General features: G+C 38.9%; 1 protein-coding gene across 2 annotated transcripts; it reads left to right on the top strand.

Moving 5' to 3' along the window:
• The first annotated feature begins 440 nt into the window (after window positions 1-440).
• Window positions 441-21,542, top strand: ANXA1 (annexin A1). Of its 2 annotated transcripts, XM_024211018.1 has the most exons (13): window positions 441-530; window positions 6,179-6,258; window positions 8,316-8,409; window positions 9,256-9,350; window positions 11,426-11,539; window positions 12,666-12,756; window positions 13,317-13,396; window positions 14,067-14,123; window positions 15,584-15,677; window positions 16,557-16,652; window positions 18,054-18,112; window positions 19,063-19,185; window positions 21,144-21,542. In XM_024211018.1, exons 2-13 carry the CDS (start codon window positions 6,193-6,195, stop codon window positions 21,201-21,203), a joined length of 1,029 nt encoding a protein of 342 aa, XP_024066786.1. In that variant the 5' UTR covers window positions 441-530; window positions 6,179-6,192; the 3' UTR covers window positions 21,204-21,542. The 2 variants fall into 2 exon arrangements, with proteins under 2 accessions (XP_024066786.1, XP_024066787.1); XM_024211019.1 differs by lacking the exon at window positions 16,557-16,652.
• The last annotated feature ends 1,690 nt before the right edge of the window (window positions 21,543-23,232 follow it).

Here is a 23,232-nt window from a genome sequence, read left to right as displayed (position 1 = left end):
CATCTGCTGTTCTTATCCCTTTCTCAGACTCCCTGCTAGTCGGACTCCTCAGACTAAAGTGCTGCTGCTTTCTTTTTTGATTTTTTAGTTGTACAATCAGATGTGTCAAAATGTGAAAGGATTAAGATTTTATTCAGCATTGAGCTTTATTTTTTATCTCACACTGGTTTAAAATCTATTGACTTCAATGAACCGATCCCAGTTTACACCAGCAGAGGATCTGACCCCAGAAGTGTAAAAAAAATTACAGTACCAAAACATTTCTGTCATTCTTTCTTTCACTCTGAAATCTGCTCTTAGTTAACTCCAGTGAATGGTTTTGCAAGGCATTTATGTGTGTGTGTGTTTTGGATAGAGCCCATATTTAGCGTTCAAACAACCATCAGCCAATCATTGGAGTCCTAGAAATAGTCTCTGGTTGCTAGGTGTGGTCACCCAACGTCTTTATAAAAATCACAAGCCTTAGGCTTTCCTCTTCTAGACTGCAGCTTCCAGAGAAGTAACACTTTTTTAGCTGTGTGAAGCAAAAGGTATGCATTTTTTAGTTCTTTGTGGGTCTGTGTTGATTTAGCAAACTTTAATAAATATGTACTACATTTACCAAATGATTTTGTGCAGTTTTCTGCAGATTGTTTTGGTTGGCACAGGCATGAATGGGTGTGGTCAGTTCTTAAAGTATTGCATTTACATTTAGGGGTTGGAACTGTCACTATTTTTCTTTACTTGAGGTGTACAAGAAATCTTAAATAAATATTAAGGATTGGAGAGCACATTTGTTTGGAATTAGCTGGTTTCTGTTTTTTAATGGGTTACCATGGAAAGCTATTTTTACAGCAAAACTATGAATAACAGGAAACTAATACCTTATATGGAAATGATTTTTTAAAACTGCTTTTACTTTGACAATAGTTAGCTGCTTAAAAACAGTATTCATTGTTTCACAAACTTCAGCTGTAAGTGAAAAAGAAACCTCAGTGATAGTCTTAATGAGGTAGCTACGAAAACAATCTGCTTTTATAATTAAACACTGATATAAGAGCAACTCAGTATGAGTAAGTGCTGCAGAATTTGGTTCTTGGTCTGCTCAGACTTTCCATTAATTTTTTCTCCAAGGGTGAGGCTGTTTCTCTCCTCTCTGTAGTTCTTGTGTGTCCTGAGGACAGGTTTTTCAAGCTTTTGGTACATATAAGAGTGAAGCACTATTTCCTGGGTGTTGGCAGGAATGTACAGTAGGCATGGACAATAGGTACACAAACACTTCTGATGTCTACACTATCAAAACTTTTTGCTAATGGGGTTTAACAATGTTAATAGACTCTCTTTCAAGACCAACTTAATGTGTCTATAAAATCCGTCATGCTGGTCCGTCTAATATAGTTCCTGGAGAGGCAACCCCCCATATGAAATGTGGTATGCAAAGGTTTGGCTTGATTCCAATCTCACAGCAGTGTAAATCACAAGTAATCCCACTGAAGTCGATGGAGTGTAAAAAAACAATGTAAGATCAAATTCAATCTCTTGTTTTGTTTCCAAAGACAAAAATTAAAAAGTATTTAGCCGCTGTTTAATATTACTACAGAGATTCAGCTTTTGGATAGCGGGACAAATTCTTGCCAGACTTCTGATAATCAGCCAAATAACTTTCCAAGTACTTATTAGAAGTAGGAAGAAATCTCTCTCTCCCCCTATGGTACCTGCAGCTTGGCCACTTTTTCTCCCTTTCCATCTTGGTCATTTCTAGATGGTGTCCCAGCCTGAGCTTGGGAGTGGAGGGAAGTCTAGGAGAAGGCACCTCTCCTTAGTGATCCTGGCAAGAGTCCAGCCAGCTTCTCCATTTCTCTTGATAGCAAATTCAAATCCTCTCTTACTCACTTCTCCTGCTAAATTAGGCTTCTCATTCTCAAGAGTGTGCTCAGAGACCCTGGAAGTGTCTTCCTGCACTCTTGCAATCTTTTATTATCACTTATAGTAAGCTATCATGTTGCTCCAATCAATATACTTTGTTTAAACTGGGCCGATAAGGAATTTCATCATGTAGACTCACTTATTTCTTAACCCTCTGAATCAATAGAACAAACCAAAGAGCAATCAGAGTAAGGTATTTAACCCTGCCAGAGTGCTGTTTACCTTGTAGAATTAAAAAACAAACCAACCCCAAACTGCTAGTAGTTTACTAGAAGAAAATGGATGGATTTGTTTGCCAAAATGTCTGTATGGAAAAGGGAAATGAGGGACTAGACTTCCTCCTGCACCAAGATCAGGCTGACAAAGGAGGGAGCGACCATAAAGGGAATCAGTTAGTTATGGCTACCTGAATCTCATGCCATGTCTACTCAGCCTCGATGGAAATTAGAGCAGCCTAGGGGTTTATAGCAACTGCCTATGGGTCCTGAATGGACTTACAGTGGCTGAAAATTTGAAGAGCAGAGCTGTGCTCTAACTGGCCCCTCCTTACCCTGGCCTAGAGGTTGTGATGCAGGTATGTGTGTATGTGTAGTGGGGGGGGGGGGGAAGGAGTGGTTGGTGTAGAAGCCATCTCCACCAACTTTATGCCAGCCTAGGAGTTTCCCTGCACTCTGAGATTTCTCAGTTGGGCAGCTGTGGCCAGATTCCAGTCCCTTTGTGCCTCTCAGGAAGCAGAGTGTCAGGGACTGGGAGAGAGAATCCAGCCCAAGAACTTCTAACTGTAATTAAATGATTGATACATTCCCATTTCATTTAGGGTACAGTAGAGATTACGGCTCATATCCGGGAGCACAGAATGCAACTCAGGAGTGGTATTGCAAAAGCGGTTTTAAGTTACCATTGTACTTTCTTGATCATGGGCTTGCTGTGCACAGGGCAGTCACCTGAGGGACTGAGAAAGCATCTGGGAACCACCAGCCACACCTCTTCCCTGACCACTCCCCATATTTGAGCAACCAGGATGGGGGATGGCATAAGAGCCACTGCAACCGCTCTATTTATTATTGGTATGGTCCTTAATTAATACCAACATTAGGGTTGCTCTACTGGCCCTCAACTAGGGTGAGGGGTGCATAAATGTGAAAGCTGTTCAGCTAGAACTGAGGCTGGGGACCATCGTCTTTTTCAACCACACAAGATTTTTATGATTAAAAATTAAGTTTCCTTTTAGATTATTTATCCAATCAGGTATTCAGGCATTGAAATGGGCCTGTGTTTTTTTCATTGAACCATAGGACATGAATAGGACAAAAGTGTGTTTCCTACTTTCACCAACTGTAGGGTGGCCTTATGCTTGTTCCATGGCCCAAGATTCCTACTGGAATAAAAGTGAGTCATGCAGGCATCCGTAGCAAGAATGTGGCCGTAGGTTTGACACGGGATGCTAAAGCTATGAGATACTGTCAAAGGAGAAGATATTCCAAATGCAAAGCTAATATACTATCCTTAACCTACTAGTTATTATAAATGCTTAAAATTATCTCTGCTCGGGAATATTCTGCTCTGCTCAGGATGTGAAGGCCAAAACCATAACAGAGTTCAAAAAAGAAAAAGATAAATTCATGGAGGATAGGTCCATCAATGGCTATTGGCCAGGATGGACAAGGATGGTGTCCCTAATCTCTGTTTGCCAGAAGCTAGGAATATTGACAGGGGATGTATTACTTGATGATTACATGTTCTGTTCATTCCCTCTGGGGCACCTGACTTTGGCCACTGTTGGAAGACAGGATCCTGTGCTAGATGAACCTTTGGTCTGACCCAGTATGGCCATTACGTTCTATTCCGTAGAAATGTTTTTTAATGGAAAATGGAACTGCTGCAAAATCAGTATTTTGCATGGAAAACTGCAATTTTCCATTAGGAAAATTGAAATTAAGTACACTTCTACCCTGATATAACACGACCCGATATAACACGAATTCGGATATAACACGGTAAAGCAGTGCTCCGGGAGGGGCGAGGCTGCGCACTCCGGCGGATCAAAGCAAGTTCGATATAACACGGTTTCACCTATAACATGGTAAGATTTTTTTTTGGCTCCCGAGGACAGCGTTATATCGAGGTAGAGGTGCATTTTGTTTTAGGTCAAGCTGCCCCAAATCAAAACATTTCAGTTTCTTGAATCAAATTGAAACATTTAGTTTCAGGTCAGTTTGACATTAATCTGTGTCTGTCTGAGCTGCTGTGGCGTCTCATGAGAGTTGTAGTTCAGGTGTATTGTGCGCCCATTCTCATTTATGGGCTGGCTCCTTGGGCTGAACAGCATCTCCTATGATGCTCTATGGTCTCCATTCTGGTTGAACTGACACTGTGAAGAAGGAAAGTAACATGATATTAGTGCCTTATGAGAGATGTAGTATGGCCAGAGATGTAGTGTGAGCCCAGCACATAGAGGAGAACAGATGTCTGAGGCACCCAAACTACTACTCCTATTACGTATCATGGCAGCTCAGGCAAACACATTTCGATATTGAATAAGGCTAGAATAAAATGTGTTGACATTTCCAAATAGAAATTTTTCTGAACTTTGTCCGTTCCATAAACATTTTTTATTTTTTTTAATTGAAAATTCAAAATTTTAGAATTCTTACAAGATGGAAATTCCAATTTTTGACCAGCTCTCTTAGAATTCCTTACATCCCCAAATCCCACATTGCTTTTCAATCCTTTCAGTATTATACATCAATCTTAGAGCCTCAGCATTATACCCAGGAGATGGAATGACACAAATGTGATCCAGGTGACGGGGATTTTAGCAAAAATCAAATCAAATCTTCAGCTTCAACAACATTATACATTCTGTCAAAAGTTCTATTTTCAGACATCCTCTAGTCTGATTTGTTTTCCTAACATAAGTCTATAGGATACTTTATTTAGATACTGTTTCTTACTGTGCTACAGTAGGATCTGATCGAACCCTTTATTTAATATCAACAATCTGAGCTAAAATGAAGCTAGGTGTGGCTTATATACCCATCTATCCCCTCTTTTATAATATATCTATGTTTCAAGTGCTGTGTTTTATAGTGAGTACCACACATTAATTACTCTTTGAATGTAAGCTGATCCTGAAATGGTCATTTGTCTCCATTTACTTAAAGCAGGATTCAACCAAGCCCTATTAATGAATCCCTTATAGGCACAATAAGGTAGGATAAGGATGGAGCTGCAGCCTTTAATTCTATATTTTTTTGTGGGTGGGAGGCTGAGAACACTAATTGTATCTTTTCCCAGTGGTTTAATACTCTCTAGCATGCTTATCTGAAATCCTATCCATTAGAAAGACATATTACACACACACACACAAAGTTAAAATCTGATAAACAACAATTCAAATCACACACAGTATATAATAAAAAACCCAGTTCTAATGTACTCAAAAGCCAAACAAAAGTGAATCATGAATGTACTATAAAATACCACACATTCATTCTGGCCCAATACATTTTCGATTGGGGAAAAAGAATAGATGAGATTTACTATTTTCAATTTTCTTCTTCTGTTGTAGAAAATACTCCCTTGTCTCAATAAAAACTGGAGAGGATGAATAAGAGGGGTCATGATTGAAGTATTCAGAGTAAGGAATGGTATGGACAAGGTAGACTAGGCACTGAATTCACCTTCTTATAATACAAGAGCAAGGAGACATTCAGTGAAATTGAAAGACAGCAAATTTAAAGCGGCTAAAAGAATACTTTTTACACAGTATATAAGAGCTTAGCAGAATTCATAAAAGAATTATACGTTTATATGGCTATGAAGAACCCAGCATTATAAAAGTAACTTTTGAAAGGCTACAAACCCTTGAAGCCAACTTTTAACTAATGGGGGGGGTCAAGGAAGAAATTTTTCTGTGGATTTCTTGCTTTTTTCCTTTGGAACTGCTGATATTGACCACTATTGTAAACAGGATGCCAAACTAGTTGGAACACTGATCTGATCTCCTCTGTTTTTAAAACATGTTCCAATAGCTAAGGCTGTGTGTGAGCAATTGCTTAATGTCGTAAGGGCTGCCACATATACCTTACACATTCACTTGCAACTCATTGTGCCTGAATTTGCAGACGTTACTCAGCCTCCCACTGTAGTCAACAGGAGTATAGCAACTCCAGGATTGGGTCTCTTGCTTGTAAAATCCTTTGGGATGCCATGAGGATAAAGGTGATGAAAAACAAATTTTGTTTTCTAATATTTCATTTTCTCTCTCCAGAAACTTGGGTCAACATGTCGATGGTGCAAGCATTCCTGAAGCAGGCCTGGTTTATGGACAATGAGGAGCAGGAGTGCATTGTAAGTACTGCAACCTCCCAAGAGTATAACTTTCACATACAAATGACTTTAGAAACACAGTTAAAAACATCAGCACAGATTGCCAAAATGTTGGAATCAATCTGTATTTTGTTATATACGTAAGGGATGAAATCATTCCTTATTTAAGACAATGGCAAAATTCTCATTAACTTCATTGGGGCCAGGATTTTACACTAGGCACTACTAGCATATGTCTATGATGGCAAGTCCAGTATCAGATAACAGATATTATTCTTATTTACACACAGTAACATCTAGTTACCAGTTTGTATCCAACACCCATTTGGGACAACCATTTCAGTTACTGTAATGAAATGTCATTCTCTGTAGCCAGCCATTGATACTATAAGAAGCAAAGCTAAAATGAGTCCATCTGCCACACAAGGGAATATGGACACCTAAGATTATCAGGATTAAATGACATTTAAAGAGGACACAGGGACTCCTAGTGCCATGAAAATTTAAAAACAAACAAACATAGGAAACCAAGAGTCTGAGACTAGTAATGTGAAGGAGGAACTGATTCAATCAAAATAAGTTTTGTTCTCATGCAGATATGATATGATTTGGATAAAAAATGATTAGGGTGGGAAGGGTCACTGAATATTATAACAAATGGGATCTCAAACAATAAGTACAGGGACCTAGTCTCATCAATGATACCGGAAAGATTTGCAAAACAGAAATGTGCTGCATAATTTTAAAAAATTCTGATGATACAGAGATAAGAAACATTGTTGATACAACAAGGAGGATTCTGATAACCTAATGGATGTCAGTGTCAGTAAAAAATAAAGTGATACACCAGTGAGAAGTCACAGTATACGTGGAAAGTAACAGTCCTTGATGAAATAGGAGAGGAAAGGAACCTAGGAAAGATTGGAATAGTGTGAAGTTGGGAGTTCTGGTCCGGCTCCTCTGTGCTGGCTGAGTGGTGTTCGGGGCAGATGGTGGGCTAAGGTGGCTTGAAACCATTTTGTGGAACCCCAGTCCTGCAGCCTTTCCATCCAGGGACTGCCTGAGCACAGCGGCCTTCTGGTCAGACTCCCCTTTCGCCAGCATGGCAGCCCCAGTTGCACCATTACAGCCTGGAATTCTTTTCATGAGCAGTTGCTTTGGCTCAAAAGATTCGCAATGGCAGCCAAAGTAAAAATTAAATCATGGGGCATGTCTGAGACCTTGGGGCACTGAAGTAGGCAGTGCCTCCTCTTAATGTGCCACATCTACCAACAATGATTCTAGTGCACATTTAATAGTATTAAGTACATGCGACTCTCCCTAGTCTAGCTTTGCCAAATTACATGTGTATGTTAGTAAGCACACATAATGATATAATTATGGAAGTAGGCCATCCACACAGTTGCTTAGTGAGATATCAGCACTTCAAGTATATTAAGTAGTTCATTTTGCCCTATGCATCACAATGTACACCTTGCTTCTTGTATCTTCTTCCTTAATCATTCACTTCTAAAGTTCTTTAAAATATACCCAGTAAAGAGAGAAAAGGCAGGAGATAAGACTGAAGACACAGAGAACAGATTAATTCTATGAAAGTTCAGATATTAGCATTTGACCCAACTGATGTAGTAGTATAATGCGCTATCAGACCTCACACCCAAACAGATTTGAATACCAATAGTTTGCACTTATATATTTTATTTCATCCTAGGATTTCAAAGCATTTTACTCATGAATTAATAAAGCTTCCCCCCCACCTCTGTGAGCTAGGTAACTATTAATCTCACACTGACTTCGGTGGGGTTGCTCCTGGTGCACTGGCATTGTTGGACCAAAAACAGATCCTACGTCACTTGCCCAAGGTCATAGCAAGTCAGTGGTAGGGCTGGTAATTATATAACTAAATAGCCTTGTGCTCTACTCTTTCCCTTCTTTAATAATAGGGTTACAAAGGGATAACATTCCCTTCCTTGATAATGATACAGAGTAGTACAGTTCTCCCAATTAGGAAACTCACATGAGCTGCTTCTTGGCATAAAATGAGTCTCTGTGAAATGACCAAATTCTGTTTCTTTTAGAAAAATTCAAAAGGTGGCTCCGCAGTCCATACCTACCCTAACTTCAATCCATCATCTGATGCTGCCGCATTGGACAAAGCTATAACTGCTAAGGGTAAGAAGAGTAAAAATATGACACACAAGTACAGAATTAGGATTTTTCCCCAGGGAAGTTGAGAATGAATAACCTTAAACAAAATGACAGAACCAGAGGTAACAGCATTTAGCAGAGAAAACTCATACATATCTAAAAGACTAGCGAGTTATCAAAACTACTGCGTTCTGAATGTGTCATATGGGAAAAACCTGAACGTTTTGATTTCTTAACTTTGTGTTTCAATTTCAGACTGTAACACTGCATTAACAGTTCATGCATTTGTTGCACAAAGGGTAGCAATATTATAAATGTAATCTTTAGAGAACTGAAGGAGAATTTTATTACATGCCAAGTTAATGATTTTGATTTGATTCCCATAAATGTCCCCAAGATTAAGAAGATGTGAATTTGCTATACTGTGCTATGTGCTCTTTCAATTACTCTTTTGTCTTTAATGAATTTCACATTGGTCAGAATATGACATCTTTTTCAATTAGACTTACTGAAATTAAACGTGAGCATGATAGCTAATAATATTTATTCTGTTTAGCTATGGCCTAGTGTGGGTACTTTCACTCAGAACATTTCAGTGACTTTGTATATGACACCATAGCAAGCATGGATTTCAACAACCTTTAAGGAATCTATTTATCTGCTTTCTTGACTATAATCACAATTTAGTAAATTTAATTACTAAATTTTCTCCTTGGATAAATGTAAATGTGTCTAGCAGTGTAAACAAGACAGATTTCAGAGAATATAATGTACAAATCATGATTTGTACACATAACTTAGAGATACTGGCAAGCAAAATGGAAGGATTATGAAAATGATTTACAAAGATTTGTTTTCCATCACTTTCAGGTGTGGATGAAGCGACCATCATTGATATCTTGACTAAAAGAACCAATGGACAACGCCAGCAGATCAAAGCTGCATACCAGCAGTCTAAAGGAAAGGTACAGTAACAACAAGGCTGCCGTTAATATGCAGCTTGTTTTTCAATTTTTGCAGCTAGTCCTAACAGTCCATGCAGTTTTAGCTTCCCAAAACATAATATTACAGGGAATCTTCTCTATGTAGTTGCTGAAGGCTGTGGCCGGGAGTGATGATGTTGTACTGCAATTACATTGTGCACTCAGATGTGCAAAGGCTATTAATCTTTTAACTTAATGGCCATCATCGTTCTGAGGTAAAGTTCAAGGCTCTAATCCTGCAAATCACCAAGCACCTTAAAGCCCCAAAGGACTCACTGAGAGTCATTGGGAGTTGAGAGCTCTCACTAATATTTTGGAGGCATTTAGTACTTTGTAGGATTATGCTCCAACATAGCAATTCTCAGCATGATATCCTGGGTATCTATATGCATTGCCAATCTAATGGTATATAGAAAAGTAAACATAAAGGGCAGGCTGCGGCTAGCCCTTGTGCAAGTGTACAGGGGGAAGGATGCAAGAAATCTTGTGCATCTTGCATAAGGATAGGGTTGCCAATTCTCAACGATTGTCCTGGAGTTGCCAGGAATTAAAGATTAATATTTAATTAAATATTATGTCATGATGAAACCTCCAGGAATACGTCCAATCAAAATTGGCAACCCTACATAAGGGCCAATTCCAATCACAATATCTGTGCTTGGAGAACCAGGAGGAATTTCTCCATGTGTGCTCAGGAGGGGGTATCATTCCAAAAGGAGCAAGGAAGAGGCAGGATCATGGCTCTGACTCACTTCTACACCAGCCCATTGAGTGGGTCTGGTGCACAGGCTGCTCCATCCTAGTGGATGTTACAGACTGCACCCTTACTGGCCCCGGTGCTCAGGGGAGTTTGGGGATCATTGTATCTCCTTGAGAAGGTTGTAGCTCTGCACCTCCCTTCAACAAAGTCTCCAGTCTAGCCCATAACTTTACTGAAATATTATTTAAACAATCAACATATCTAAATTATTGAGCCTTTAAGTCACAAAGAAACCAGCAATCAAGTTACTCACCCTGAAGTGGCTTGCAGGGAACCACTAAGAAAACAGTTCTAATAAAGTGCCTTTTTTTGTCTAAGTTTTCTGTCTTCCTGTTCAGCAAACCTCACTGTGGTTTACACAGCCTTACCCCGCCCCAGAGAGGAAGCCCCAGTTTTGCAATTCTCTTATTTTATTAAGGCCTACATTAAAACACAGTTTCAAAGTCACAAAGACCCTTAGGATTCGTCTCACCCCTTTTTAAAACTAAAATTTAATTTTCAATTTTGATAATATGAAAGATTTTTAAAATGCTAAAAGCATATTCTCCAGGGACTTACTCTAGTGGCTGGTGGAGTATCAGAAACTAAGCAGAATTCAGCAGATATTGACTACTGAATCTAATGCTCCCTTAGCAACCCCACTGATTTAGGAGGTCCTAACTTGCTGAACAGAGTACCCTGCTTGGTGTATCAATAAAGAGGTGACAGGTTCTTAAAGCAATTATTACAGGCTTGTTTGGGGGGTGGGCATAGGGCTATAATTTTTGCACACACTGAAATATGAAGGACTGCAGTTAAGTTAGGAAGAGTTGGTATATAGGATATGTGAAGATCCACTACTAATCCTAAACTTGCAATATCTCTCACGTCACTTGCCAGTACCGAGCTTGTTGGAAAATCTCCCATTTTAATAGGGTGGTTTCCAACTTCTTTATTCCTAACCAGGCAAACACAAAAGCCCCCCACCCACTCAAATGCACTTTTAAGCAAGTCACTATCACAATAACAATATTAGCTACTTATAAGAACTGGAAAGTTTGCTTTGGTTTTATTTTGTCTTCAGTGCAGTATGCAGGAGAGAGAGCACTTCTGAACACTTTGTAATAGCTAGTTAAAGAATCATCAAAATGACTAAAAAGCAGACAAAGTACCCGAAGTTTAAAACATGATTCTCTATAATGGAAGGTGAATTTTTCCTAAGTGAGGTTAAATAGGATTGCTCATTCATTTTCTGGGTGCTTCTGAACTGTGGGTCTTTAAAGCTTGCCAGCTTACAATTGTGTATCCTTCCTTGTAGTCTCTGGAAGAAGCTTTGAAAAAAGCCCTCAAAAGTCAGCTTGAAGAAGTTGTCCTGGCTCTGTTGAAAACTCCAGCCCAGTTTGATGCTGAGGAGCTCAGGGCCGCTATGAAGGTATGGCAATAAAATTTCAGCACAACTCCCAACTTAAAAAACTCTGCTGCTATCCTTGCTTATATTCTGCAATTATATTCAGATTCGAATATTGGTTGCAGTGCCAAATAAGAACACCAATAAATTCAAAGCGTCAGACAAGAGTAGCATCTGTATTATTTATTTAAAAGTTTGTGAAGATGCATCCATTGCTTGCAAGTACCAATCAGTTAAAAGTATGAGCATGAATAGTTCTAATTTCACCCTCTGAAAACCGGACTATTTAATACCCTGGTGCAATAAAGCCAAGCTATCGATTCGCACCTGCTAAATAATTTCCCTTTGTTTGCTTCATGACTATAATTATTTCATCAAGTTTGTTAACATCTGATTTTACTTGCATCAGTTTGATGTGTACAGTCATCTTGAATACAGTATTTGGTTCTTGAACAGTTCATGTTGAAGACGAAACAAGAAAAATTCCATGTAGAAAAAAAGCTTTCTGAATTGCCCCAGGTGAATCAGAAGAAGAAGAACAAATGCCCCACTCCTTACTTTTTAAAAAAATATAACACTACCACAAAGCAGCAGAATGGACTAATTCTTCAAAACTAAAGTTATAGTCAGGCCAAGTAAAAACTCTGATGGAGAAAACGTATTTAACACTAGACATATGGAAATATAATCCATAAGCTAAAGTTCAGGTGGCAAATGCAGCCCTTGACAGGGGTTGAACAAATGGTGCTCTTTCACTTCTGTCATTTCCCTATAGCATTTATTAAATTACTAATTTTTAAAAAAAGGAATTTTATTTCCTTCCACCCAGTTTCCTCAGAGCAAGCCCTACCTATAAGCTGCTCAGTCTTTGTAATACCTCTCTCAGACATTAGTAGCATTAAGTACGATAAAGAGGAACTATAGTAAAAATAATTTATAGGATGGTGTGAAATGCTTATTGTTTCTGATTTACTGGAAGGCTTGGCTTACTGTATACGGGCTCCCAGATGAAATAATCTTCCAAAAACTTATGCTTCTGTAATCAAGGACATTGATTTTATAGTTATCACATGTGGTTCTGTGCTTCTAGATGTTGTGTTTCCCTAGTTATATAAGGTCAGACAAAATTTGCTCAACCATTTTCCAACAGGGGCTTGGAACTGATGAAGATACCTTAATTGAGATTCTGGCTTCAAGGGACAACAGGGAAATCAGAGAAATCAACAGAGTCTACAGGGAAGGTAATTCATAGGTTGTAAAATTACATGAATAGAACATATCATTGGGGAAGCAATAAAAGCATGTTCGGTCAAGCTGTTTCTCTCCCTAGTGTTGGTGATTTTGAAGCATCCATGGCCAATGAGTCTGAGAAATTCCATTCCTGGCATAAAAAGTTTCACTCCAAAGCAGCAGGAGAGCCTTACTGTCCCCTGCTTCTTCTCATGTAAACCAGACTCCTTATGGAAAATGTGACTCAAGGAATTTATAAAAAGAGATGGACCTAAACCATCCTCCCCCTTCTATTCCCAAGGTTAGATGTTTGGATCAGAATCCAGACTTCAAAGTTCATCTCAATTTATTAATAAACAAATTAGAGAGGGCACTTAAAAATTACTCAAAGATAGCTTCCTACAAAGATAACGATGGGACCCAAATCAAAATGACTAATTCCAATATTGATAAAAACACATATTTAAGTTGGAGATTTAGAACTGGAGGGAATATTTCTATAAATGAGATGGAAGAATTCTTTAAAATATTGTGGGATTTTTTTTGTTATTGTTTTGTTGTTTTATTGTAGAGTTTAAGAGAGATCTTGCAAAAGACATTGCCTCAGATACATCTGGAGACTTCCAAAAGGCTTTGCTTGCTCTAGCCAAGGTATGCCATGTTAAATACTTTCAATAAACTTTATTTTTAAGAAAGAGTTAATAGTCTTGGTTGAGTTAGATGACATATGAACATCAGCCAGAGAAACCATGGGGGACTTGTTTATTGCTTATTACTCTTCATTAAAAAAAATCTGATTAAATAAAACATTTATTTAGTGGGCATGATATATAAAATCTTTCTGTAAAGTCAACAGGTATCAGACTCCTTGATTCAGGGATCTGAAGATGTCACAATCTGTGTGAAATTTCCCCCCCAAAATGAAGGATTGAGATTTAAAATATCATCTTGAGATAAAATCCTTGATCAGAATGAAATTTATTAAGTCTATCTTAAAATGAGTTCAGTGTCTGAATTTCTATCTGATGGTTAGATTCTGACACCCCTTATTTTATGGTGAATAGCACCTTACTTCACAAGGAGTCTCAATGAAGTTCATATGATTATTCAAGAAGTAAGGCACTACTTAGGTCTGGTCCTAAACAAAGGAATCCTGATTGGTTTGCATATGCTTTGATTTCATTCTTAGAGCAATTGACTTACCCATTGGAACTTCACCTTAGTGCTCTCAAACTTCATGCTAAAATGGCGTAATGGGAAATGGCATTCATTCCAGGGTTATATAAACAAAATGGTAACATGAGAAAATGAAAATTTTTAGGGTGACCGTAGTGAAGATGGCCGTGTGAATGAAGAGCTTGCTGACAATGATGCCAGGGTAAGAAAAGGCTCTGCACTCTATTTGAGAAACGTTTTCTCTTGTCTGTTTTCTTTCCATGCTCAACATAGATTGTAACAAGCACAATCACTTGAGCTGAGGACATTATATAATCTGCTGTACTGGTGTCCTCCCTATCCCACCCAAGATTCTTTATGAGTTTAGGGGTCGACGGAGTCTCTTTTCTTGGAGAAAGCTGTTATTGCATGAGCAAGTAGAGGTCTGTAGTGTGGTTGATAAGTTACCCAGGACCTCTTCCTTTCATTTATAAAAAACAATACATCTACCAATCTCTGAGAGGGGAAAGAAGCGTACATGGGAGGGAAGAACCACCTGCACCATCCTAGCCAAAGGAAACTTGTTAGCACTTCCCTTTTTAGCTGTAGCTTTACCTTTGTAATCATAGGCCTTTCAAGATTCCTTGATGCTTATTAGTATGTCATTACTTCAGATTTTAGAAACTTTTTAATGAAAGTTTAAATACCACAATCATTTCCCATAGTACAGCTTCTAGATTAGTGTGATTTTTATTATGGGCAAACACCCTGGTCAACAACACTGAAATAGCAGCCTATCCTGACCTTTTATGCCTGTAGGTAAAATCACATCATCACTACTCTAATTCAGAGCTTCAAAATTGATATAAAGGCCAGCTGGTTGGCCTCATTGTAAAGCTCAATCCTACAGTATGTGAGTTCAGTTTCCTAGCACGTGTTTGTTTCAAACACACACACACACACACCCCCACACACACGCATGGCTGAGAGGACAGCACATTCATCCTTTAAAATGGAAGGAGTACATTACAGCACTCAATAGAATCTCAATAGGTCAATTAAAGTGCATCATTGTTGGGCTCTGAATGGAGTACTATTGGCAATTCCTTTGCTGAATGGATTTAACCATGATAGGGGGTCCCATCCCACAGGTGATTATTGTGGGTGGAGGATGTCTGGAGAGCTGGGGAAAAGGAAGAAGATACGTCTGGTTTTTCTGGTTTTCCATTAATGGCCTTCATGGAAAGAAAAGGAAGATCTGGTGTGTAGCTTTCCCATATTATATTTCTGTGGAATTCTTATCTGAGTTAATTTCACATTTGGGTCCAGCAATAGAAAGTCAGTCAGTCCTGTACTTTCCACACTGACAGCAGCATACTTCTCTCAGGAATGGTCATGTTAAAAAATGTTTGGAAATGCCAAGCACAGGTGTCTTGTGGCCTGTGAAACTATTATGAATTTAGCCAAGAATGCAGTAACAGTGGGAAAAGCTAAGAATAACAATCATCTGTACAAGTTTATGACATGTGAGTCATTCTATATTACGTATGAAATGTCCTTAGTCCTTGATGAAGATAATGGTGAAAAGGCCTATGTTTGGCTGAGGGTGAGAGCATTAGATGTACAATATTCCAGGTCGTCTCATTATAAGGATAATATATAAACTTCTGTGCTTTACAATAGGCCTTATATGAAGCAGGAGAGAAAAGAAAAGGAACAGATATCAATGTATTCATTACCATCCTTACTACGAGAAGCCTCCCACATCTTCGAAGGGGTAGGTTGAATGAAGCTTTCTGCCTTAGGGGAACTGTATTTTAAAAATGCACCTCTCATATATCTGAGTAACAGGTGCCAGAAGTATTGAAACAACTAAGGATGTGAACCAGTGCTCACCAAAATCAAACAGTCTTTCCATTGACTTTAAAAGACATTGGACTGGGCCCCAATTTCTAAAGTCAGATGCTATATCAGTGTAAACAGATACTGTATAATCCAATGAACAGAAACATGCACATGAGAAGGTTATTTCAGCAAAGGCTTGAAATAAGTTATTCCTATGAAATATATTCCCAATACACACATTTTGGATGGTGGTGTACAATAACCAGTGCATAAAGTTGACATTTCACATTATGGGTTGAACTGCATCCCATTTTGAGGATCTTCTAAAGTAAATGCAGTAGATGTGTATCTGTCTTAACTTGCTTTTTGGAGGACTGCTTGTGCTTCAGGGAACAATCCAATGCACTAACTGACTGAGGTTAGGAAGGCAATTCCCATACGGGCAGGTTATCACATAATTAACTATTATGGGGTTTCTTGTCACTTCCTCTGAAGTATCTGATACTAACCACTGTCAGAGACTGGCTATTGGGCTAAATGGGCCTGGTACATAACTACACTTTCTATCATGTGATCTGGTACATCAATTCCTGTGTCAGAAGTTGGAAACTCAAAGCTGCTGCAAGCTTTTCAAATCGTAGCTTATTTCCTACACTGTATATCTCTTGCTGCTCTGATGACATCATCAAACTGTTAGCTAACTGTCTACTCCAGCTGGTGAACATCAGAGAACTTTCTAACATTAACAAAATAAAGAGAACAAGAACATACCATTTTCCCAGTTTTCACTAAGCTTGATATCCATGTTTAGTCTTTCAGAAATATACCAAATTCAGCCAACATGACATGAACAAGGCACTGGACCTGGAACTGAAAGGCGACATTGAGAACTGCCTGACAGCGATTGGTATGTAATCCCCCTTGCCAAGTAACTCATTCTTCTAAACTGTGCTTCTTTCCATATTAACTATATGAATGTCAGAAGTAAACTATCTTTCATTGCCCCAATGGGGAGGGATCCTGGTCTCCTATTGTGTTTCATTAAAAACTAGCATAGCTACTGTACATGACAGTTTGGTATCTGACACTTTGAAAAGTCCAACTGGAAAAAAAAAATGGAGTAAACAGGAATTGTTTCAAATAAATACAAAATATAAATTAATGTGTGAAAATGCACATTTCATAAACAGATGTTTTTGTTGAAATCCACCTATAGACTCTGATTCTCATTTGTACTAAAGTCGCTTTAAAGTCGCTCTGGCTGTGTAAAAGGCCCAAAGAGCAAGCATAAAAGTAATTTAAACTCACTTTAAAGATCTTTATTCTGCCAGAGTGGTATAAAGTTGCTCCAGTGTAAATAAAAATCAGGGCTGTAAAGTTTTTATTCTCCACACTGATTTACTTTACATTTTGATAACATATTACAAACCATCCATCTAAGATGCTGCTCAGGAGAATATCTTTGTAAAGACTCAGGGCAGATGTTTATTGTCGCATGTCTGTTATGTCCTTTAAACTTTCTGTTCACCATGCACAGTACAAATGATGGGAGACTGGGTGGAGCTACAACATTGGGGATTACCCTATGGCTGAACAATCCTCACTTAAAATATCACACCTCAGTGGAATGAGCATGGGACTGGGAATCTGGAGACCTGGATTCTATTTCTAACTTTGCCATTGACTCTTTGGGTGACTTTGGGCTAATTGCTGATAGACAAGGCTATCTCCTTTCTAACATCTCCTGGGCCCACATCCCACTTCAAAGGAGGGAGGGATGAGGCAGAACCATGTTCGCGCCACACACACCAGCCAGTGGATCTGGCCAGTGATACAGAAGAGTTGCATTCTCCCTAAGGTGTGATGAAGTGGGCATGTCATTTGTGCACCAGAGAGCTCCAGGAGACATTGAGACTTATGGATGCAAAGTGCTGCATAGGTGTGAAATATATTATTACTGTATGCCCAACCCAGCTCTCAGTGTTTGGTGCAAACATAACACACCAATTAGCTTTATTCCTTTGCTAGGTTTAGTTTGGGCACACAAAAAAAATGGAAAAGTACTATCAGCATCCTCTAAAATACATCATGATATTCGGCATATGGTTGGTATAGTTAATTGCTCACTGCATAATGTTTCTAAGCTGGAAGAAAACTGCTTCACTTTGCCACCTGAAAACTGCAGCGTATTTCTTAACCTCGTGCTTGCAAATCCCAACTCAGCACTGACGACAGTACCCTTCCCCCACTTTGCGTGTGCGCTTTACTTATGTGTCATATTTAATTCCGTCACGTTGTTTCATTGCAGTGAAATGTGCCACAAGCAAACCAGCTTTCTTTGCAGAAAAGCTCAACTTGGCAATGAAGGTAGAGTGTGCTGAAAAACTTTTGTTTGGGGAGGGAGAACTTTTTAATATAAGATGACAAACTGGGCCAGAGCATCCTGCCATGAAAAGCCCCTCAGGAGGGAGCCAAAGGGAAGAGAATTCAGTGAGTTTCCATACACTTTCCTGTCTGATATAAGGGCTCGGGGCTTTATCTCTATAGGACCTCATCTGCATCTACCTATCTACAATGGACACAGTTAAAAAGTTAATTTGGTTTCAGTGATATTAACACTATATAAAATGGGGAATACTACTAGAACTGATAATGTCTCTACACCCAGAATGAACTTTAAGAGCATGCCAATGGACACTGTATCTATCTAGTAACTTATAAGGCCTCGTCAATGTAGAATTTTGGAGTTCACATGAGACCATAAGGGCCACTGTAATGAGGATGTTTCCCCATCCCAGTGGTTAGGAGTTTACTCACATAACTCCCATTAGCATTAATAGTAGCTATGCATGTAAACCCAATTGTATCAAGATGAGAAGACACCCCCTCATGTTTTTTTTAAATATAAATAGAGAGCCTGTGCTTTCCCTGACATTGAAAACAAGCCAGATTTCACTTGTACCTCCACACACCAGAGGAAAATCTGCTTCTCTAGAGAACCCTCACTTTAAGGGGCAGTCCACGGCCAGCAGAAAGCAAAGGAGCCTTATCAGCATGTCTCCACACTGTCAGGGGAGGATCTGAGGGCATCAGAAGCAGTGTAGGTTCTGGGGACTGAGCCCCATGCTCATTCAAGTGGTCAGATGAATTCACAGCTATTTTTGATTTATGTTGCAACAGTCCATTTTCCCCCAATTGTTTAACATGCAATTCCTTTTGATGTGAAAAATCATTCAGATTGTCAAAATAAACACGTACCACCGTGATTTAAGAATAATGCTTTGTATGCCCAGGTAATCATGATTTATTTTTAACAGGGCTCTGGGACACGCCACAAAACACTGAACAGAGTCATGGTTTCACGTTCTGAGGTTGACATGAATGAGATCAAGGGCTATTATAAGAAGCTGTATGGCACACCTCTCTGCCAGGCCATCTTGGTATGTTTTTCCTTTCAGCTGAAGCTATATCAACTACTGAATGTAAAATGTTATTGTAATTGGCTGGCTCAGGAGGCTGGTAATGGACTTTATAGCCATCCTTTAGGTCACCAATTTTAATTTAGGTGGGGTTGAAAAATAATTACTAGCTGATGTTTCTTCAGTGACTCACATGAAAATGGTGGTAGGCCTGAGTCCTTTCCTGGTGGATAAGCATGTGTCACAAAAGCCATTGCAAATGGTGATATACAGCACTTTTTGGCAGTTTCGGCCCAGTGGCCAAAAGACTGAGTGAACATAGACTGAACTACACTCTCCTCCTTTTAGCTGTGGTTCCACATGAGACACAGTGGGAGGGCAGGGTAGGAATGCTTACACTGCCCCTATCCTTGCTGTAAGGATTCTGGGGGTAGACAGAGGTCTTCAGGGCTGCCAGTCTGGCACTTTTCCATTACCAAGTCTACTGCTATATGCCATGTAGTTGTAGCTGTGCTGGTCCCGGGATATTAGAGAGACAAGACGAGTGAAGTAATATCTGTTCTTGGACCAACTTCTGTTGGTGCGAGGGACAAGCTTTCTAGCCACAGAGTTCTGACCTGAAGAAGAGATTTGTGTGCCTAGAAAGCTTGTCCCTCTCACTAACAGAATTTGGTCCAAGAACAGATATTACCTCATTCAACTTGTCTCTGTAATTCAACTACTGAAATGTAAATTAAATATATACCTATAAATAGGACAAATGAATATAACATTGAAAAAAGCTGCATTTCCAGAGCAGTAAGGCATCCTCAGCAGAACTCAAAAGGTGACACCCTTAGCTGGTGTAAATCACTAAGCAATGCCAGTTTACGCCAGCTACAGATCTGTCCCTGTGTCTTTAGGCTTACTTTTTTTAAAAGCAAAACCAGAATGCACTTATGGAAAATTTAAACAATCTCCTTCTAGTAGCTCACTGATTTAAATGTACCACTGCCAAATAGCTTTTTGAGAGCTACTGAATACTCTCAGTAATAAACACAGTGATTGTAGAGGAAACGTACAGTACATGGACTAAAACACTCACATTAATCTTTGCCAGTATCTGCCATTTTACAGATAAAATACTGCAGACAGTACAATGATGCAATTTACTAGTATTCTTAAGAGTGTGTGTGTGTGTGTGTGTGTACACACACACACACACACACACACACACACACACACACACACACACACACGATTCTTTGTCTCACATGATATCGCACTGCATCCTATCTTGATGCAAAATTACATGACTGCATTAGAAAATTGAATCTGATATAGTACATGCCATCTGAATCAGGCAAGGCATAGTCACACTTGAGAAAACATGGAGCTTAATAAATTAGATGCTCATGGAAATCATATTCCAAATTGCTGAATTCTGTGAGCAATTAAATATCATAACATCTAAAATTACTTCAAAAGAACCCTATGCTAACACAAGTTAGGAATAGCCCAATCTTAATATGTATTAATTATAGTTTAAATAAACAATTCATGTTCACTGGTAAAGGGTGATTTTCCATTTCACCTATGGTAGGAAGGTTAAGGCACTCGATCGGGACTCAGGATAGTCTCAGCTTTGCCATAGACCTACTGTATCAACTTAGGCAAATCACCTAATGTCTTTGTGCTTCAGTGCCCCATCTGTAAAATGAATCCTTTCTGGTTCCCACCATTGTCTGTCTATCTTGTCTGTGTATGCTATGATCCTGAAGACTCTCTCATGTGTTTAGTTTTATGCACTCTGAATAGTCCTATTAACTTAGTGGGACCATACAGAGTTCACTGAGTTAATCTTGTGTGGCCTTAGTTTGGGGAAGGGACTGTCTCTCTTACAAGGTGTATATCCAGTGTCCAGCACAATGGGGTCTTGATCTTAGTCGGAATCTTTAGTCAGAACTGTAATAATAATTTTAGTGTTCTTAAATTGACAGGATGAAACCAAAGGAGATTATGAAACCATTCTGGTGGCTTTGTGTGGTGGTGACAACTAAGCTTCATGATGTTCTGATGCATTCCAGCCTTGTCACCGAGGTTATCATTCCCTTCGTCTCAGCTGTTTACAAAATATAACATAGGCTTTAAACAGAGATGGATCTCTGGTTTAGACTGTGGTCCAGACTTGTGCTATCTGGAAAATGTGTAGCCTGGAAAATGTATTTTAATATTACTATGCTGTGTGGCATTATTAATCCCTTTTTTCTATTTACCCAAAGCCAAAGAGTGTACTTAAAGGTTCTATTTGCTTTAAAAAGATTAAGCATATACAAGGTACAGTTTTTCTGAGCTACGCAAGTGTAACTTTACAAATAAAATTAACCTGTGAAGAGGTCTAATGTGTCCTTTATGGCTTCTCTACATTTTATGCCTGCTGTTGTTGCATATAGCATATGATAATGAACGAGAATTTAAAACAAGGAAGAGAATTCAACAGCTTCCAGCAGCACAATTAAATTCACAACTTAGGTAAAACAGAACTGAATGGGATTATATAAATCAGCCTCAGAAGCAGAACAGAAGGTTAACTAGCAATGCAGTGTATTTTTTTTTTTTAAATGAAAGTTATCAGCATCATGAAAACTAATGCTCTTCTGTCTTCCTGTCACTAATGGTGAAGGCTTTGCATGGGGAATGCTATTCAGATTCTTTTTCAATATTCAGAATAAACATAAAATTGTGCACCGAGCAAAATTTTCACATATAAGTAACTACAGTAGAACCTCACAGTTACGAACACCAGATTACAAACTGACTAGTCAACCACACACCTCATTTGGAACTGGACATATGCAATCAGGCAGCAGCAGAGACAAAAAACAAACAAACAAGAGTACAGTTATAAACTTTTGAAAGAACAACCATTGTTTTGTTCAGAGTTACGAACATTTCAGAGTTACAAACAACCGCCATTCCCGAGATGTTCATAACTCTGAAGTTCTACTGTATGTAACTCACAAGGCTGAACACAAAAAACGCCATGAATGGCCTGATGTTTCAGTGTTAAACCAGTTTTACACTGGTATAACTCTGCAGTGGTGAAATATTTTATTTATTATTATTATTATTATTATTTGTATTGCAGTAGTGCTTAGGCCCATTGTCTTAGGCACTTTACAAACATAAGAATTATATAACCCTAGATCCACAAAAGTATTTAAATGCCTAACACAGGCAAATTAATGGGAGGTAGACACCTAAATATCTTTGAGGATGTGGGCTTTACACTCTAAATAATAAATCCAAAGTTTTAATTGGTGGGCTTGATAGCTTTTCTCATCACCAACCCCAATGTGCACACTGAGTGCGGGTCCCGCTTTACACCTAGAGGCCCTCAAGTCTACCAGTGGCTTAGCACAACTGGTTGTGCAGGAAAGATTTGCCACTACTTTAGATATTTGTCAGTATGAAAACATTTGATGAAACTGGCCTCGGTGGCTATGGACAATTCATGCTCAAAAAGCAAATATTCAGTGAGACTCCATGTGCTGCAAAAAGGAACTTTTGGGACTGCTAGAAGCCATTTAGGTAATAGCCTCTGGAAGTCAGAGCTTTCCCTTCCATAAATACAGTGGTGGTGGGGGCATGATGCCCTCTATATTTTTTTTTTAGCTTAGGGACCAAGCCTGCAAGGCCCTACTGAGATACCAGAAAGATAAGGGATTTGGGGCCTTCCAAAAACAATGGAGGAATAAACTACTAAGACTGGATCCTCCAGTCTGGTCAAGCTGCACTCATGTGGCATTGGAGGTGGGGACAAAAGTGGCTTTCACCTAATTTGGGGAACCCCAATTCTGGACCTGAGAAAATCCACAGGTAGCAGGTTAAGACAGAATCATGGCCCCTTTTTGGTTGCCAGTCTGGTTTCCATTAATATATCTCACCACTGTATAATCATAGCTTTACTGATTCTGTCCACAAAGCATCATCATCTGAACATTGTGACTACAGGGGAACTAATATAAAAACAATGCAAATCCCAGCACTAACAGGGTCGAACTACATCTATAAAATTAAAGCACAATG

Source organism: Terrapene carolina, unplaced genomic scaffold, assembly GCF_002925995.2.
Source record: "Terrapene carolina triunguis isolate 2854851 unplaced genomic scaffold, T_m_triunguis-2.0 Scaffold113, whole genome shotgun sequence".
Classification (NCBI taxonomy): Eukaryota; Metazoa; Chordata; order Testudines; family Emydidae; genus Terrapene; species Terrapene triunguis.
Note: the sequence above shows the minus strand (reverse complement) of the source record. Positions and strands in the feature narration are given on the sequence as shown.

Coding starts and splice junctions, on each gene's coding strand:
- ANXA1 (XM_024211018.1), top strand. CDS start 6,193: ATGTCGATGGTGCAAGCATTCCTGAAGCAGGCCTGGTTTATGGACAAT. Junction 12,757..13,316: donor CAACAGAGTCTACAGGGAAG/GTAATTCATAGG, acceptor GTTTTATTGTAG/AGTTTAAGAGAGATCTTGCA. Junction 16,653..18,053: donor GAACTGCCTGACAGCGATTG/GTATGTAATCCC, acceptor GTTTCATTGCAG/TGAAATGTGCCACAAGCAAA.